Consider the following 18,473-nt stretch of genomic DNA (forward strand, 5'->3'; position numbering starts at 1 on the left):
CATCTTGTACAATTTAAATTTCTAGAGCAATTGGAAGAGCTATTCCTTCTCCACTTCCTGTGTTTATAGTTTGGGACCAAGTCAAAACATATTACATTCTACTCTAAATGAATTAAGATCTAAGGCTGCAAATGTCCAATTATACATGCAGGGCTTTCAGAAGGGCATGTAATAATCTTATTCTAATCCTGTCCTATGTTTCTCATGCAAAAATATTAGGAATCAATGTCATGTATATGTAAGCCCAAATGCTGGGCTATGTCTCTGATTTGGCCTTGTAGAATTATTAAATCAATCTTCTGGCAATAAACCAAGTATCTGTAACCTTCTTTGTGGTAACCATCAGGCTTGCGAGGATTGGGTTTTGATTACCCTTACTATCTTGTGCAGTAAAAATGCCAATGCTACTATCAGAGTTTTTTAGTCTAAATCTTTGTTTACTATGTTGTCAAATATGGTATACCTCTGATTTCTGTCCCAAGGGCTATTGCTGATGCCACGACTAAGGAAAGTTCTTTTGGCCGAAAGTTATATTGATTGATTTGTAGGAGTTTGACCCATGGACACACAGTACCAGAGCACTGTCTGGGCTCATCAAATTTCCTCCTTTGGTTAATGCTACTGTCCCTGAGCACATCCATTCAGACCATATGGTTCTTATTCAGTCCTTGAATGGCTTATTCAGGCAAACATCCAATGGCTGTAATAGCGATGTCAGACCCCCCAGGACTCATGCAAATATCAATTTTTAATTTTTTGGCCATATTTCTTACTCCATCTGCTAAATGTGCATGGAACAGTTCCCATACTTACATGGAACATTTGTGGAACTGTGCCCCCGGGCAAAGATCCCATATCTTTTGCAGCCAGAGTTTGACGAGATCATTGTGGATCCAGTCCTCTGGATATGTCTAAGCTATCATTTGAGCCACATTTTCTCCCCTCCTCCAACCTTTTAAAAAAAGATTTATTAAAAAAAACTAAGAGCAGCTTTGGTTTTATCCTGCTGGCTAGACAGGATGTAGGTTCTTTCTTGTTCCTTCGGATGTGAGTAGTTTTGAAATTCAGAGTTAAGATCAGAGGTTGTGGATATTCCATTCATACTTCTGAGACACATAAATTCATGTTTATAGTCTGTGATGCTCGTTACTGCCAGTTAAGACTGTCTGCCAAAGAATTTTCTGCCCACCATCATCTAAGATTGGCAAATAATAATAAAAAGTAATGATGATGCTCTAGTAATATATACTAGCACCTCTGAGGAAGCCCACAGAAAGTCACTGAGATATTCTCTCATTCCATCCTCACAATACCTGTATGAAAGATATAGATAGATTTTCTCTCATTTTAAAGTAGAGATTCATTATTTTTGCCAGTTGTAACACTATCATATAGTCTTAGGCTCAATGTTCTGTCTAGATGCCTTTTTACTGTGATTCTTGAGATAAGAAACTGTTACAGGTAAATAAATGAAAAATCAACTTAGTATTAAAGGGGTAAAATATATTGTTACCACCCATCTCAGGCTCAGTGTAACAATGAAAATTTTCTTTTTTCTCTGCAAAATTTCCCATCTGAAAGTAAAGTATGATCAGAAGCAGCAAAGAGATTTCACTCTGAAATCAGGAAGATTTGGGCTGGAATCTCAGCTCTCTATTAAACTGCTGTGTAATCTTAGGCTTTCAAGTCTTTCTTCATCTGTAAAACAGAGTTAAAATAGTCCCCATTTCCCAGGATTTTTCTCAATAGCAAACAGAACAAATATGTTCCTGGCACAGTGTAAATACTTTGAAACAATTCATTATTATCATCATCATTGTTACTGATAATGCCAACTATTTTTATATGGCAAGAATACAGTCTGGCCACACAAATTTGCCTACACCAATTGAAAATTTCACTTTAATTTTGTGACTAGGTGTTTGCATGGCTGTTTTGATTTGAGTCAAACTTCTGAACTCTAACTCTGGTTTAATATCCAAATAGGTATAGCCATAGGAGGAAAATCTGCATTTGGCAACTGTAAACATGCTTCTCCCTAAAGGAAAAAATAACTGAAATGATCAACAACAACAATTCATAAATAGATAACATGGCAAATGCAGTTAGTAAAAAAAATAAATTAAAAATAAATTAAGAAGTGCTCAGCTCACTGAGTAGTTTTTGGTACTTTTCTCCTTTAAAAAATGTAGAGTGATCTAGTTCTTTGAAACTCTCTTCATAAATTAATAGTGATAGAGGTATTAATGATAGGGATATTTTGAGGCTTTTTGCCTAGCACTCTGTCTTTTTCTTTCTAGGAATCTGCATGTGTATGTTTTTTCATTCATTCATTCATTTAAAAACTTCCTAGTGCTATGCCTAAAGCTGTCTATTGGCCTTCATGTCTCTGGAAGAATGGCTAAGGTTTTTTTTGTAGGTTAATTTTAGATAATGAAATCCAACATACTGACTTTATGAAACTACACTCTAATGTGAATATCAATGACTTCTTGGTAGACAAACTTTGCTACATGTACAAGTTCTTTAAATAGATTTTCATGGAGCCCAAGATGTTCTGCTGAGATATGCTGGAAGCTGACAAGACTCTAAGGACAGGGTAAGGAGGCAGGCAAGGGGTTCTTTTAACTCGACCATACCCATTTTTTTTTTCAAGCGTAATTTATCAGAGTTACATAGACCCATTTAAAGAAGAGTTTAAGGATCAAAAAGTTGACATCCATTAACCTAGATTAAGAATGCAAATCTTTAGAAACCAAATATATTTTTGCCCCATTTTATTCACTGTCTCCTGTCTGTGGTTATTCTTATTTATGCTTGGATGTAATTATATTTCCCTCTATTTGCTTATCTAAATTTAAATTCAATACTCTTAGCTTTGATATTATTTAGAGTATTTTCTAAGTAACCTTCAAACTGTAATTTGAAAGAAAATTTGATCTTTATCAAATATATGCACATAAGCTATAAGATACGACATTTGAGAGTTTTGCTATTAAGCACAAATGATAAGGTATTAAATATATTTATCAGACAGATGACTGAGTTGAATTACATGTTCTCAGATAGCCACTACTTGTGGTTAACTTAGAGTGATTATATAATTTACAGAATGCTTTTAGGAGAGCTCTGAGGTGTTTAAAAGAATGAGTTCTTTATGCTTTGGGTTAAAAAATAAAGTAAAATAAAAAAAGCCATCAGGCCTAATGATAGTATTATTATAGACAAATAGAAACAGTAGACCATTGGTGTAGATCACAAGAATAATAATCAATCAATGGTAAATAAAGAGAGAGATTCACACTGTGACTTTCCCCTTACAGTTGTGTATTTCTTCTAAGTACAGATTGATGTAAATTGCTACTTGTCATTGACAAGAGTTGTTGGTTCCAAAATAAACCTAGACTGTTGTTTCAAGAATGTGGTTCCTAATATTTTCTATTACTTTTGTGAAAAAAAGAAGGAATTTTTGGTAGTGTGTAAAGGTCTCTGTATTTTTATTGGCTACTTATAAAGTCTCAAAAAAAGATCCTTAATCCTTTAAAAATGACCCTATCAATTCATACATTTAGCATAATTTACCAACATTTCCAAACTCAGAATGGAAAAGCCATCAACACGGCACTAGGTCATGGATCCTGAATGAAGCCATCAGCAAGGATTAATAAATTGTGACAGCTGCCCAAAAGCTTTCATTCTTTTTATTTAAACATCAGATTGCAAGCTGAAATTCAGTGTAATCTCTGTTGAAACCAGCCCAACTAACATGGAAGAAGTCAGAACTGAGAACAGATGATAGTAGTAGTTATTGTTGTAAATTTAGTCCATGGCAATAAATACTAGAATCCACATATATAGCAATTCCTAAAGAATTTCAGGAATAGCATAAATTATTCTTATCTACTTGAACAATTCTTAATAATTATAGTTGTTGAAAACTAGGCTGATGAAACTAAAATTATTTGGCAACAATTTCTATGCTCAATATATTGTTTAATTTTTTTCTTCTACTATTAATTCTTTCTCTCATACTGCAATTTAAAAACGACTCATTAGATTATAGCTGTAAAATCTATTGAGGATCACATAACTTTCCTGGAAATTATTTGTCAGAAAAAAACAGACATATGACTAAACAGATTCTATTATGTAAGTTTGTTGTTGGATATTTTTGTTCAATACAATTCAAACATACATGTATAGAAGGAGAAATTGACCCAGAAAACATTCAATATAATTTCCTAAACAATATATATTTGCAGATATCAAGAAAATTCACTAGCCTAGGAATTTACTGTTTCAAGTACATTTTAATTAGTACGCTTGATTTCCTAGTAGCTGAATATCAAAACCAGAAATTTATCAGGTTAGTCTACACATCAAATAGCTAATAAATCATTTGAGCTTACCCCCTTTTCAATATTCCCAGTCTGACAGAGTGTTCCCTCAGCTGCGGGAATACTGTTGGTGACACAGCGGTTGCTTTTGCTGAGACACCAGAGCTCTCTACACACTTCCTAGGAAAGAAGGCAAAAGCAAGTTGATCAGAAGTAGAAACTAAAATCATGTCTACTAGTCCATAAAATATACCCACAATAGATAAGCAATACTCAGCATTAATTCTCTCTTGCTGGTGATTGATTAGAATCTTTAAAATAACGTGCAGAAATTTCATTAATAGAAAAAAATAGTGAGAATGAATGAATATGTAGAAAGGAAATACATGTTTACTACTCCTCAAAGTACACAATAGCACAAACTTTCCAATTACTAATAGCATGTTGACAGGTGGATGACTTCCTAGACCTATTGTAATATTCAAATAAAGATTTTTTTTATAAAAAAAGAGAGACTATGGGAATGTGCATGGAGTAATTTCTAAAATTCATATATGCTTAAAGAAAAATCTAGCAATGTTATTTGCAGTTTATTAATATAGTACACTTTCATGAAAGGGAAATTTGGTTTTCAAAAAATGTTGCTACTTATGTGCCATTTTCATAACTGACATATTTCAGATGTTGTTTGGAGTGCCCTGTCTTCTTTATTATAATTTCTCATTATTCCACCTCAGCATGGGAGAATTACTACACTTATTGTGATGTTGGCAATACAAAATACCTCATTTTGTTCACACATATTAATCTATCAAATTTTAAAATAAGCTGTCCAACATTTCCCTAAGTAAAGTGTTTGAATAGCAAAAAAACAAGCTTACTTTGAAGGAAATACCCGAATTTTTTCATTTCTTTTCATATATATGATCACCAACTAACATCATTATTAATAGTAAAAGTTTTTAAACTATTTAGTACAAAATACATATTTGCAATAAAAATATACTATTCTGGAATGCAAAGATAACGTTTGTATGTAACATTATATATGACATTCAATTCTATTGTTACTATTCCCCAACTGCCCTTTCACTCTCAAAATAATTGTTAAGAACTTATGCCACATATCACTACAAACTATGAATAGTGATGAATATTAAACAGATTTACTGCGGTGATCATTTTGCAATATATATAAATATTGAACCATTATGTTGTACGCCTGAAACTAATATAAAATATCAAGTATATCTTAATAAAGATTTTAAAAAATAATTTATGTCACATAAACACAATTCAGAAATATAGTGATAACATTTAATTCACTGGTTATCCGTTGCTACAAATGGAGATGCCCCACAGAATACAGCAAAAAGAAGGTATCTCTTTGGCCCCTCTTTAGGGTGTCCCCCTCCACCAGACAGAGAAAAAGACATAAAATTAATGTTTTAAACTACTTAAAAATTTGTATATTATATCTAATTTATTTGTCTACTTTAAACTCCATGTGGAGAAATACTGAGCTAGAAGAAAGCTAAAAGACATCAGAAAAGAAAAACATGTGCTGTGGATTTTAATACAAAGATAAAACTTTCTACTTTCTTTCAAAGCTTCAGTTTCTGCTTAAAGAGAAGGATATTTATACTACTTTATTCTTCCTTTTCTATAGGAGATGGTTTCTTACTATATGTTCCTAAATATATTATTTCAGTTTATTTTAAAACCAGTAGGACTAATATTTTAGGTTCTTAAAATATTATCCCATGTATCAAAAATACCCATAGTCAAAGAGAAATGTGTTCACAAAAATAGAGAAGCATTGCTAGAACAACGTATAAGAAATTACCAAAAAAAAAAAAAATCCATAATCCTGGATCATACTCCTGATCTTCTATGATTTTTATTAGGTCTAAATCTTACTTTAGACAGAAGTGAAAAATAAGAGCCTAAGGTTTATTTTAGACAGAACTACACAATGAAAATTCTATCACTGAAAAGGACAATATTCATAGCATCTATTAGGAAAAAGAGTTATTTAGTCAAGTCATAGAAACTATTTTCCAAAAGTGCCTTGAAAATCTCTAACCAAAATGGCAAGTGCTCAAGATCCTCTTTCTGAAACTTTAATCTCAAGATTCACAATTAGAGTCCTCTGACAGAGCCCTCTTTTCCTTTAGGGAATGACATATTTTGAAAGGTTGATTCCCACTTTTAAGAAGATCTTATCCAGGCTCCTTGGAATTTGAATTGCTAGGGCATTAACTTCTGTTTAAAGTATAAGCCTGGAAATCTATGTAATGGGAAATACTCTCAAGTATTGTCAAGTGTAGCCTTCTTGGAGAAGGCTCTAAAGAGTTCTCAGATAGACTTCTCATCTAGAATATCAACTGAATAGGAAAGATCTTGATATCCCAATTAAGATCTCCCAAGATAAAAAAAATACTCTCTTGGAAGATAAAAACCAAGAAAATTTTATTTTATGCCAAGAAAGCAAGAGATACACTTGCTGCAAGATTTAAGAACAATTTCACACTTTCAGAATTACCCCTTTTTCTCTAAACTGCTGGGTCCTAGAACATGGCTGATATATTTGCAAAGGAATATTAGTTCTAATTGCACATGTATATCAGTTGCTGAATAAGCACCCTAAGGTAGGTCCCAATCTCTAAGTAAGTTAAATGCATGCTGAAATTTTTTGCCTCTTGGGCAAATTTGTATAACAACCATCATAGTAGGTGGATTAATTTGCCTAAATAAAATATACAAAGGGATGAAGTATAATTAGTGAGAGGGACTGATGATTTTTTTTTGACTGCCCACCATCTTAGCTCTAGTAGACCACAGTTCCCTTTCACATACTCACGATTCTTTACAGGAGAAGTTAAGATTGGTTAAGATTAGTCTCATGACCTCTATGGACTAATAAATCATGGCCTGTTTGTTAGGGCAATCAATTACATTCTTAAGCCTACAATTCATTTTGGAGAGACTCTCTAGGAGAAATCTGGGTCTTGATGTTTGCCTTTAAACTTAAGGAGGAAAAGAGAAATCAACAACAATCCATTAAGGAAAATTTCTGTTACATGACACAAAACCATTGGAAATAGAATCTCCTATTTCATGGGGTCAACTTCTAACCAATTAGGAGGATTGCATAGTAAAACAAAAGTAATAGCATTATTTCCCATTGATCCAAGAATATCTGTTGAGCATCTACTATACATCAGGCAACATGTTAGTGTTATGAAAAAATAACACTATCACTTAGAATTTATGAGAACCAGAAAGAAGGCAGTGTATAATTTGACACATATTTCCAAATGCCGTGGATTGGTAATGCTCTGTGATAAAGTTTTTAATATTCTGTGATGAAATTAGAAGAATGATGTCTATGTGATTAATTTTTTTCATGAAACAAAATTTTAAAATTTTAGTGAATTGTCTTTGTTCATTACATTTTATTATTTTTAATTTTCAGGTTTTACAAAAGACTAAGACTCCTGAAGTCAAGATGTGTGTGCTTACCACAGTCTTTACAAAATATTTCTACTTGGCAGAAGTAAAACTTGGCATTCCTATGTTGGTGCATTAATTTTTGGAGAGAAATTTTCCTAGCTTACAAAAATCTAAAAGTTTATGAACCACTCATTGACCAAAACTTGATAATCACTGTCTATTTAGATGTAGTTATGTGTTAATCAATGCCTTTAATAACTAATTGCTTCTTATATCTTACCACTATCTTCTGAATTCAATTTCTTTCTTCCTGACACACATTATTTAGCAGTTAATTTAGCAAGGGACTCTTGTTCTTATTTGTCTGAAAATATATTTATTTTACTTTCACTCTAAAAATACTATTTTAGTTGAATGTAGAATTCTAATCTATTTATCTTACTTCAGTACTTGAAGGTATTAAGTCCCTTGACATTTGGACTTTAGAGAGCAGATGAAAAGTAACCTGCCAGTCTAATTGTTGTTTCTTTGTGATAAAGTCTTTCAAGTTGCTTTCAAGAGTTCTTTTTGTGTTTCTTTTAGTTCAGTCTGACCACTGCACCTGGGTGTTCTTTTTATTTCTCTATTTGGGATCCATACCTTGAGGATTCATATCTTTCTTTGATTCTGAAAAATTATTAGTCATTATTTCTTTTAACACACTTCTTCCCCATTCTTTCTTCTGAACTCCTACTCAACTTGTATTGAACCTTCTAATTCTAACCACCATGTCTCTTAACCTCTTTTCATATTTTCTGTATCTTATTCTCACGGGGTGCTAATCTTTCTGCTTGTTGACTTCATGGTGTATTGTTCCCTCATACTATTTGTTATTTTGTATTTGAGCTTATCCTCAGTGAATATTGTTTTTTCTTTGAGCATCCTGTATCTCCTGAGTTGGAGAGGTATATCCTCATGCATTTGTTTCTATCATACATTCCAATGTTTCACAGTTTTTTTTCCCGTTTTATTCCCTTTTTTAAACAACTGAAGTGTAGTTAATTTACAATGTTGTGTTAGTTTCAGGTGTAGAGCAAAGTGATTCAGCTATATATAGATGTTTGTATACTTTGGAAATTAGTCCCTTGCAAATATTTTCTCCCATTCCACAGGTTGTCTTTTTGTTTTGTTTATGGTTTCTTTTGCTGTGCAAAGCTTTTAAGTTTAATTAGGTCTCCTCTTTTGATTTTTGCTTTTATTTCCATTACTTTAGGAGATGAATCCAAAAATTGCTGTGATTTATCTTAAGAGTGTTCTGCCTATGTTTTCTTCTAGGAATTTTATAGTATCCAGTCTTAAATTTAGGTCTTTAATCCACTTTAAGTTTATTTTTGTATACGATGTTAGAGAATGTTCTAATTTCATTCATTTACATGTAGCTGTCCAGTTTTCCCAGCACCACTTATTAAAGAGACTGTCTTTTCTCCATTATATATTCTTGACTGCTTTGTCATAGATTAATTGACCATAAGTGTCGGGGTTTACTTCTGTGCTTCTATACTGTTCCTTTGATCTGTATGTCTGTTTGTGTGCCAGTATCATACTGTTTTGATTACTGTAGCTTTGTAGTACAGCCTGAAGTCAGGGAGCATAATTCCCCCAGTTCTGTTCATCTTCTCAGGACTGTTTTATTCAAGGTCTTTTGTGTTTCCATATAAAGTTAAAATTCTTTGGTTCTAGTTCTGTGAAAAATACCATTGGTAATTTGATAGGGATTGAATCTGTAGATTGTCTTGGCTAGTATGGTCATTTTAACACAATATTGATTCTTCTAATTCAAGAAATGGTATATCTTTCCACCTTTTTGTGTCATCTTCAATTTCAAGGTTTCACGGTTTTCATGTTGATTTATTTGGTCACACCATGTATGTAGACTGTATAAAGTCTTACCATGTTCTTATGTGAGCCACAAGCCTAGGGCCTCAATTTCTCATGAGAACTATTATTCCCTATCCAGAGCAAAGGGCAGACAAGCTTACTTATCATTTTCGTTTAGCTCTTTCTTCACAGAAAGTTGACTCTTCTCAAGTTCTGGCTGTATGAAAGGGTCTCCTTTCGAATTCCTTAGTTCATGCCCAAGGTGATATCTCCTATCCCAACACGAACAGTATCAGCTCACTAGTTTACCACCTGAACTAAAACTCCCCTTCATTTCTGGCACATCCCTACCTCTCCATCTTTTGGTTTTGATATATACAAGCTTTCTACTGAAAAATGATACATGAATCAATCAATATTATATCACTTATGAAAAAACTAGGGTTTATGAAAAAAAAAAAGACCACTCAAAACCTATGTAACCTTGTAGCCAGAAAACAAAGAAAAACACCAACAGTACTAAACATTTATACTGTTAAATCTTGACTGGCATTTGTTCCCATCATGCCAATCAGTCAATCCTTTGTAGGCTTAAACTCTGTGGCTTGTGATGCTTCCTTTTTAGAGATGTAGGTCTTTGAGAGTATCTGCCTCTAACAGAGATCACTTTCATAAAAATTAAGAAGTGGCTTCAGGGTATAGCTTCTTTATCAATCAACTTTTAAAAAATAACACAAACTGATGCATCATCACAGATTCTTAACCTGCCCTCATGACTTCAAAAGCTTAGTGTTTTGGAGATGAAAGCACTAAGCTATCCATTATGTCCAGCAAAGAAACACCATTCTATAGGTCTTTATATACTGCTATAGTTTTTCTCTTTGGGAGAACTTGCTGATAGTTTCACATCATTAATGCACTAGGGAACAATCATAAATGAACAAATAAGACTTATGTATTACACTGGAATCATTCCACAATTTGTTAATTTTACCTATGTATCTTCTCATCACAGAAATACATGTTGTAGCTAAATAAATTATATTCAATTGTATATTGTTAGTTTTATTTATCTAGCATATTCTGTTTTCATACCTAAAGGAGTGATTGTGTTTACTCTATCATGTTTTTTAAACTGAAACTTTTCCCCCATTCTTTAAAAAGCCAATTATATAAAGGATTGGAGACAAAATATGCATGTCAATTTAGAATTCAGTTCAACCAATGGGTAAAAGCTAAGAGAAACACAGAAAAGTTGTAAAAAGAGTACATCTTAAGAGTTCTCATCTCAAGGAGAAATTTTTTTTCTTTTCTTTTTATTGTGTTTATACAATATGATAGATGTTAACTAAACCTATTACCTGTGGTAATCATTTCACAATATGTGTAAATTGAACCATCATGCTGCACACCTTAAACTTATACAGTTGATGTATGTTAACTATTTCTCAATAAAACTGAAAAAAAATTTTTAAATGCTGAGGAGTCTGCAGATTTCTGTTCAATGTATAGAAAAATCTTCCAGAAGTCAGAGCTGAATAATGATAAAATAAAACTGAATCTCCCATCACTGGAGATACTCCAGCATACACTTAAATGACTTCTTAGCAGCAATGTTTTAGGCAGAAAAAAAAAAGAAAGGAACTAACATTTTTTCAGGGTATACTGTCAACTACTGTGTCAGGCATATTCACCTTTGTTTTTCATTTAATCATCATGACAATCTTCTTAGAAAGTGTGAGAAAATTTAGGTTCAGAAAGACTTAGCAATTTGCTTTAATCCTAACTAAATCTAGATTTGAATCAGCTGTCTGATAGCAATGTCCAAAATATCTCCACACAGTTAAGCTACTTTTCCATTTTTCTTAAATGTGTCAGAATTAAATAAAGTCACTGGCCAATTAAGGCTGATTAGTAAAGGTTTACTTGCATTCTAATATAATACAAAATCCCACTAAATGTTCTTAATACCTTCTTACCCTTTACCTGTATTTTAAAGGATGATATCTCAAAATTAAGACTACTATGTACTAATCATAACATATTCATTCAACGTATGAGCTTAGGCATCAACTTATACATTATTGGAACTTCTGAATGTAACAACACCACATAAAAATAGTGTTAATATACTCCTCAAAAGTATTACATGGTTTTCCAAAATACAAGACTTTTAAACTATTCCTACTTATTTAAAATTAATATCAACTCCCAGATTTCTAGTCTATTTAACTTTCAAACATTAACAGCAATAAAAAATATAAGCAAGTATGAATCATAATAAAAATATACAGAGAGAATGGAGTTTTAAATTAATTATCTAGTATAAAATAAAAGTAATTAGTATAAAACTTATATTAAGAAAATAACATTGTAAAGAATTGAACTAGGGCTCCTTTGATCAGAATAAAATAATAAATTACAGTAAAAGACACTTTCAACAAAATAAAAGAAATTGGAACTATTTTTTCTAATGTTTCCATCCTTTTTAAACTAACTGTAGCTGTTAAATGATACTGAAAACTGGGAAGAAAAGCTCTTAGATTTACCTGAAAAAATCAAAATTAGCAGTTTACATAAGGGGGAAAGTGATATCATAAAAGTACAAAACCACTTTATAATTGCTATATTAAGGAAATAAAACAGTATATGAAGGGAAAATGGCATCTTTATTGCTAGATGGTTTTTGTTTTTTAATTTTTTTAAACAATTGTAAAGATCAATAAAGAGATTCACACAGATTTTCTGCCCTTGGGAAACCCTAAACCCTATGCCATCTTGGGTCCTTGGTTGTGGATATGAAACATTCTCTTCATCCTCATTATCCTATCAGTAACATCTTTCAACAGCTGTTTGCAATAAAGGATCGTGACAGCCAAGGGGGAGAGCGGAGAACTGAAGAGGTCAAGAAGGAGCATCAGTGATTAGAAAGGTTACTTATCATTGTATCACACAAAGGAAAACTGAAAACCAACATATGGTGACCCTGTGGCCTGGCTCCAGGTGTTTGGTAGCCATCTGAAGAAAGAGAATAATGTACCCTTATTTCAGCTTTAAATAGGTTAATCCTGTTATGTGGGTAATTTAAGTATAAGAGATCCTAGAAAGGCAAAAAAAAAAAAGTTTTATACATGTTTTTGTTATATATGTATTATACATACACAGATATAATACATATATAAATAAAAAACTAATCTAGAAATTCAGATTAAATAACTAATCATCAATTTGAAGGGGTTAAAAATTATTAAAAGGTTTTTAAAAAATACTTCTAAGAAGCAAACCCAGAGTAAAAACTACTGATATTTAAGAATATAAATGATTATGAACTTAAGATTTTGGCTTGAAATTTAAGGAAAAAAAGTCAAATCAACTTCTTGTCGAGTATATGCCTGATAAATATATATGTTTGGACTCCGAACGTATACTGACGTGTTAAAATAATCCCATGCCTTTTATTCCCTAAACTCATATTAAACCATACTGTAGAATATTTACACCACCTTAAAATCTTCAAGGAAAATGATTCTACAACCTCCCTGAGTACAAACTTCCAATATTTAACAACTTGAAATTCTTCCTACTACCTAATCTACAGCCTGCCTTCCAGCTGTAAAAATTAAGGCAACTGTGTTTTTTTATGCTTTTGGTGGGTAAGAAGAACAATTTGTTACCAGCAGTCAAACTATAATAAATGTTCCAAAGTCTGAAAGTGATTTTGAAGCCAACATTTAGCTTTCTTTTTCACAGGCTACTCATACTCAATTTCTTTAAACTTCCCTTATATGTACTTCTAAGTATTTCATTATTATCCTCTCCCAAGTTATCTGCATCTCTTAAAAAAAAATAGATAGCCAACAGTACCCTAAGAAGACTAATAAAATATTTTTACTGGAATGATGACTTGAATCTTATCTAATTGGTAATGATAAAATAATAAACAAAACTGAGTGAGCACAAAAAACATTAAAAACTAAAGTCTAAGAGACAAAAATAGGTCAGTCTTTATTAAGTACTCTCTAGGGGGATAATACCCTGATTAGAGAACTCAAATATATTATCTCAAGTCAGTTACCCTGAATGCAAAGAGCTGTACTTCAGGCAGACATAGCTTGATGGCATACTTATTATAGTCATTAATTAACATGTGAATAAAAATAATTTATGCTGTCCTGTATTTTAATTCTATGTTTACCAAATTAACTTTTGATAATAAACTGATCTACTGAGTAGATTTCCTTAGGTAATAAAATGTTCAAATTTTAGTATAGTTGACTGAATATAAACTGAGAGGCTATATTTCTTACTATAAATTAATAAATCTAATTTTATATAGAAATATATATTCCCTTTGACCTTTCATATCTAATATTAGATTCTAAAAGTCTCTCATAACAAAGTGTCTTGCAAATATGGTACACTTAGCCATTTATAGATTATTCTATCATTAATCACTTAATTGAGGTATGCAGAAGAGAAACATTAAAAAGTTTAATGATCTGTAAGTAAAATACAGACCTTGCCACAAATACATTTCTCCTGGAAAGATTAAGAATGAATGAGAAGTCTTAAAGTCTCCAAAGTTATGTCATATTTTCTTTTTGTAAGTTCTATTTCCACCATAATATACTGGGATTCTGCAATCTTAAAGTCAAAATTATGAAGCCCACACACTTCTACACATAAACACCTCCATTCATTTCATCTCAGAATTATGAAGCTGTACCCTCCAGTATAAAAAGTACATTTGAATTTATACAGGAAAGCAAGGGCATCACACAAGGAAGTATCATCAGTGGCAGAGCAGAGATGCTTTAGTACTCTGTGTAGGGTGTGTTTGGAGAGGAAGGGAACAGGGGAGGTAAGAGGACACAGATCCCTTTACAAAAGTCTCCAATTTTCCAATATGATTTCCCTAGATTACAAAATTATATTTGTTTCTTAAGATAATGTGTCTTCAAAATTCTGTGATCACACATCAATAAATTCTCTTGGTCTCATTCATTAAAAATCCTTCCATAGTTTCCCACTGCTCTTAAAATAAAAACCTAGAATTCTTCACACGGCCTATAAAGTGCAGTCTGATTTGGCTCGTAATGTTTTCTTGCATCATGTATATGATGCTTGCTTTCAGAGTCTCAGCTCTTCAAATACACAGCCTCAGGGTCTTCACAAAGGTCCTTGCTTCACTATCTTTTTTTCTTTTCTTTTCTTTCAATATTTTCTTGTCAGGGTTCTTTTTATTTGGTGGGGGAAGGTAATCAGGTTTGTTGTTTGTTTATGGTGGTACTGGGGATTGAACCCAGGACCTTGTGCACTAGGCACCCACTCTACCACTGAGCTACACCCTAACCCCTCCACTATCTCTTTACCAGATAATTCTTCTCACTCATTTATTCACCAAATATTTTCTGAGCTCCTATTATGAGGTAGGTATTATGCTACTTACTTTATAAATAACCATGAACAAATAGGTAGAATTCCTGCTCTCATGGAACTTACATTCTCATAATTATCAGTTCATTCACTCAACAAATATTTACTGAGCACCTATTATGAGCCAGGCACTGTTCTAAGTGTTAAGGATAGAGCAGTGAATGAAATAGGCAAAAATCTCTGCCCCTAAGGAAAACTGATTCTAGTCGTGAAAGCAGGCAGTAAGCAAGATGAACAAGTAAAATATATAGTATATTACAAAGTAATAATGGTAACAAAAAAATAAAGCAAGGAAAAATGACAGAAAGTGAGCGTGTGTGTGTGTGCCTATGTGCACACAAGCATGCACAATTTTAGGTAAGGTTGTTAGGGAAGGCCTTAACTAGACGATTACATTTAAATAATTAACAAGTAATCAAACAAGTGAAATGATATGGATTGCAATAAGTGTTACGAAGAAATATAAAGCATAATTCCCTTTATGTTTTAACTGAAAGCATAAAGGTAAGTAACCGAGACAAGCCTTTGCAGATGGATCAGACAGAAAGTCTGTCTGAAGAGAAATGCATTTGAGCTGAAATTAAAGGATGAGAATGAGTCAAAATGTGACCATTAGAGTATCTTAATATGCTCCCCGAAGTGCAGATGGCTCAGCTGCTTCTAAAGCACCACTAGCATATCAGCTATGTAGGAATGCTATCATGGATGACATAGATATTCATAGAGGAAAAGGAAACATTTATTGAATATCTGCCATGTGCCAGGTACTTTGCATGCTTGTCATACTCTTTAGCTATCTGAAGTTTACAAGAACAAGTTAGCTGCTATCCACTGAAAAAAAGTGGCTGAGTAAAATCTATTGGTGGTAAATTTGAGGTCATAGGTAATAATTAGTGGCAAGCAGACTGTTATTCAAAGTATTCTGTTAAGAGACATTCCATTCTACCATGGAACCACATCTTAGATCATGTGTCCCCCTTTATGGTTCAGAATATAAGGTCCATGGATAAAACATTGCTCAATTCTACACTGGATTAAGTAATAACTATTGTACAAAATACTAGCAATAATGTGCTAACTCAAGTCTATGTAAACAGAAAAGTGACAAATTTCATAGATAATAAAAATTCCCCATAAACCAAACAAAGCCATACCTGAAAAATTTCTCTGGTTTTGTCCTGGGCCTTAAATCTACCTGTGGATGAACAATCATCTCTCTCTCTCTTTTAAAAATAACTTTCTTGAGGTATGATTGACATATTAAAAGCTGCACATATTTAATGTATACAACTTGATGAGTCTGGAGATACGTATATGAAACCATTACCACAAACTATGCAATAAACATATCCATCGCCTCCAAAAAGTTTCCTCTCAACCTCTTTATTGATTATTATTATTTCTGAGTGTGTGATGAGAACATTTAACTTAAGATCTACTCTCTTAGCAAATTTTTACATATACAGTATGGTTTTGTCTACTATAGGCACTGTGCTGTACAATAGATGTCCAGGATTTAACCACCTTGCATAGCTGAACTTTGTACATTTTGACTAATACCTCTCCATTCCCCCATTTGCCCAGACCCTGGCAACCACCACTCTACTTCTCTAATCTCTTCTTTTAACATCCTCATATAAATGGTATCATGTAGTATTTGTTCTTCTGTGTCTACCTTATTTTACTTAGCATAATGTCCTTCAGGTTCATCCATGTTGTAATAAATGGCAGGATTTCCTTTTTTAAGGTTGCATAATATCCCATTGTAAGTATATACCACACTTCCCTTATCCATTTGTCTGCCATTGAACATTTAGGTTGCTTCCATGTCTTAACTATCGTGAATAATGTTGCAATGAATATGAGAGTACACATGACTCTTGGAGATCCTGATTTCAATTCCTTTGAACATATACACAGAAGTAGGATTCCTGGATCACATGGTAGTTCTGTTTTTAATTTCTGGAGAAAGCTCCATATTATTTTCCACCGTGGCTGCACAAATTTACATTCCTACCAACAGTGTACAAGGGTTCTCTTTTCTCCACATTCTTGTCAACACTGGCTATCTTTTGTTTCCATTAGTGATATTTAGCACCTTTACATATACTTGTTGGTCATCTGTATGCCTTTTTTTGAGAAATGTCTATTAAGTTCCTTTGTCCATTTTTAAATTGGGTTTTCTAGGGTTTTGTTACTAAGTTCCTTATATATTTTGGACATTAACCTTTTATCAGGTATATTGTTTGCAAATACTTCTTCCAAATTCCATAAATTGACCTTTCATTTTGTTGACTACTTCTTTGTTGTGTAGAGCTTTTTAGTTTGATGTAGTCCCACTTGTCTATAATTGCTTTTGTTGCCTGTGCTCTTAGAGTCATATTTGAAAAATCACTGCCATGACTAAAATCAAGAAGCCTTTCCCCTACATTTTCTTCTAGGAGTATTTTAGTTTGGAGTCTTACATTTATGTCTTTAATCCACTTTGAGTTAATTTTTGCATATGATATAAGATAAGGGTCTAGTTTTTCCAACACCATTTACTAAAGAGACTATCCTTTCTCCATTCTGTATTCCTGGCACCCTGGTTGAAAATCAGATCATTTATGCATGGGTTCATTTCTGGGTCTCTATTCTGTTCCATGGGTAAATTAAATTCCCAAATGTGTCTAAAATGTATATTAATGAACCTACTAACAAAGAATTCAGGCAAGATTTTTCATAACTACAGATGTAATCACTGTTAATCTCCACAATGACCACATGGGGACCAAAGTAGAAGAGATGGAAAGCTGATCACTGCTGCAGTTATGGGTCATCCTGTAGATCACTGTTTAAAATCTTCCCTGATAGTTGATAGTCGAAAGAGGATCATTTCATGATGCTTTAGCATCAGAAGTATCTCCTGCATAAAAGGCTATGTGCTCTTTTAAAACTCCACCACTTATATTTTAGTGTTCATCTCAGGATGCTACACTCAGGTAGCTATCTAAATCAGTACTGGTTTGTTTTTCCCTTCAGCTATGATCTGAAGCATGATTTGTTTACCTGACTGAACTTTCACCTCCAAAGCCACTATTGTTTTCTCAAGTACCATTTAGAATAATTTATAACCTTAGGGATAATCCAGATAAAGACTGGGAGTTTTGGTGTGTGCTATCAATTGTGTAAACTCAACTCTTCAGGCACAAGCATAAGAGGTGGGAGTGGTTATAAAGAATCTGTTATGACCCAAGAAACTTTGTTAGTAATGTATAGCACTTTATAAAAAAGTAGCAAAAGCATTTTCATATAGTACATAAGTTTAAGGAAACCATTTTGTTACAAATCAAAGTGAAAAATATTCACCAGAAAGAATATGAAATTATATAGGATTGTAGACACAAA

The 18,473-nt window shown here is 32.8% G+C and overlaps 1 protein-coding gene across 8 annotated transcripts in view; it reads right to left on the reverse strand.

The window, feature by feature from the left end:
* Positions 1 to 18,473, reverse strand: part of ADAMTS6 (ADAM metallopeptidase with thrombospondin type 1 motif 6) — a 263,530-nt gene that overhangs the window by 91,635 nt on the left and 153,422 nt on the right. For 7 of the 8 annotated variants that reach the window (XR_012504565.1, XR_006722682.2, XM_074358973.1 and 4 more), the window contains one exon: positions 4,410 to 4,517. Coding sequence is in view for 6 of the 8 variants with exons in the window: in XM_074358973.1 (XP_074215074.1) it covers positions 4,410 to 4,517 (108 nt within the window). In the remaining 2 variants the exon portion in view is untranslated. The remainder of the gene's footprint in view (positions 1 to 4,409; positions 4,518 to 18,473) is intronic. The other variant, XM_045512417.2, reaches the window with a different exon arrangement.

This window comes from Camelus bactrianus, chromosome 3, assembly GCF_048773025.1.
Source record: "Camelus bactrianus isolate YW-2024 breed Bactrian camel chromosome 3, ASM4877302v1, whole genome shotgun sequence".
NCBI classification, from domain to species: domain Eukaryota; kingdom Metazoa; phylum Chordata; class Mammalia; order Artiodactyla; family Camelidae; genus Camelus; species Camelus bactrianus.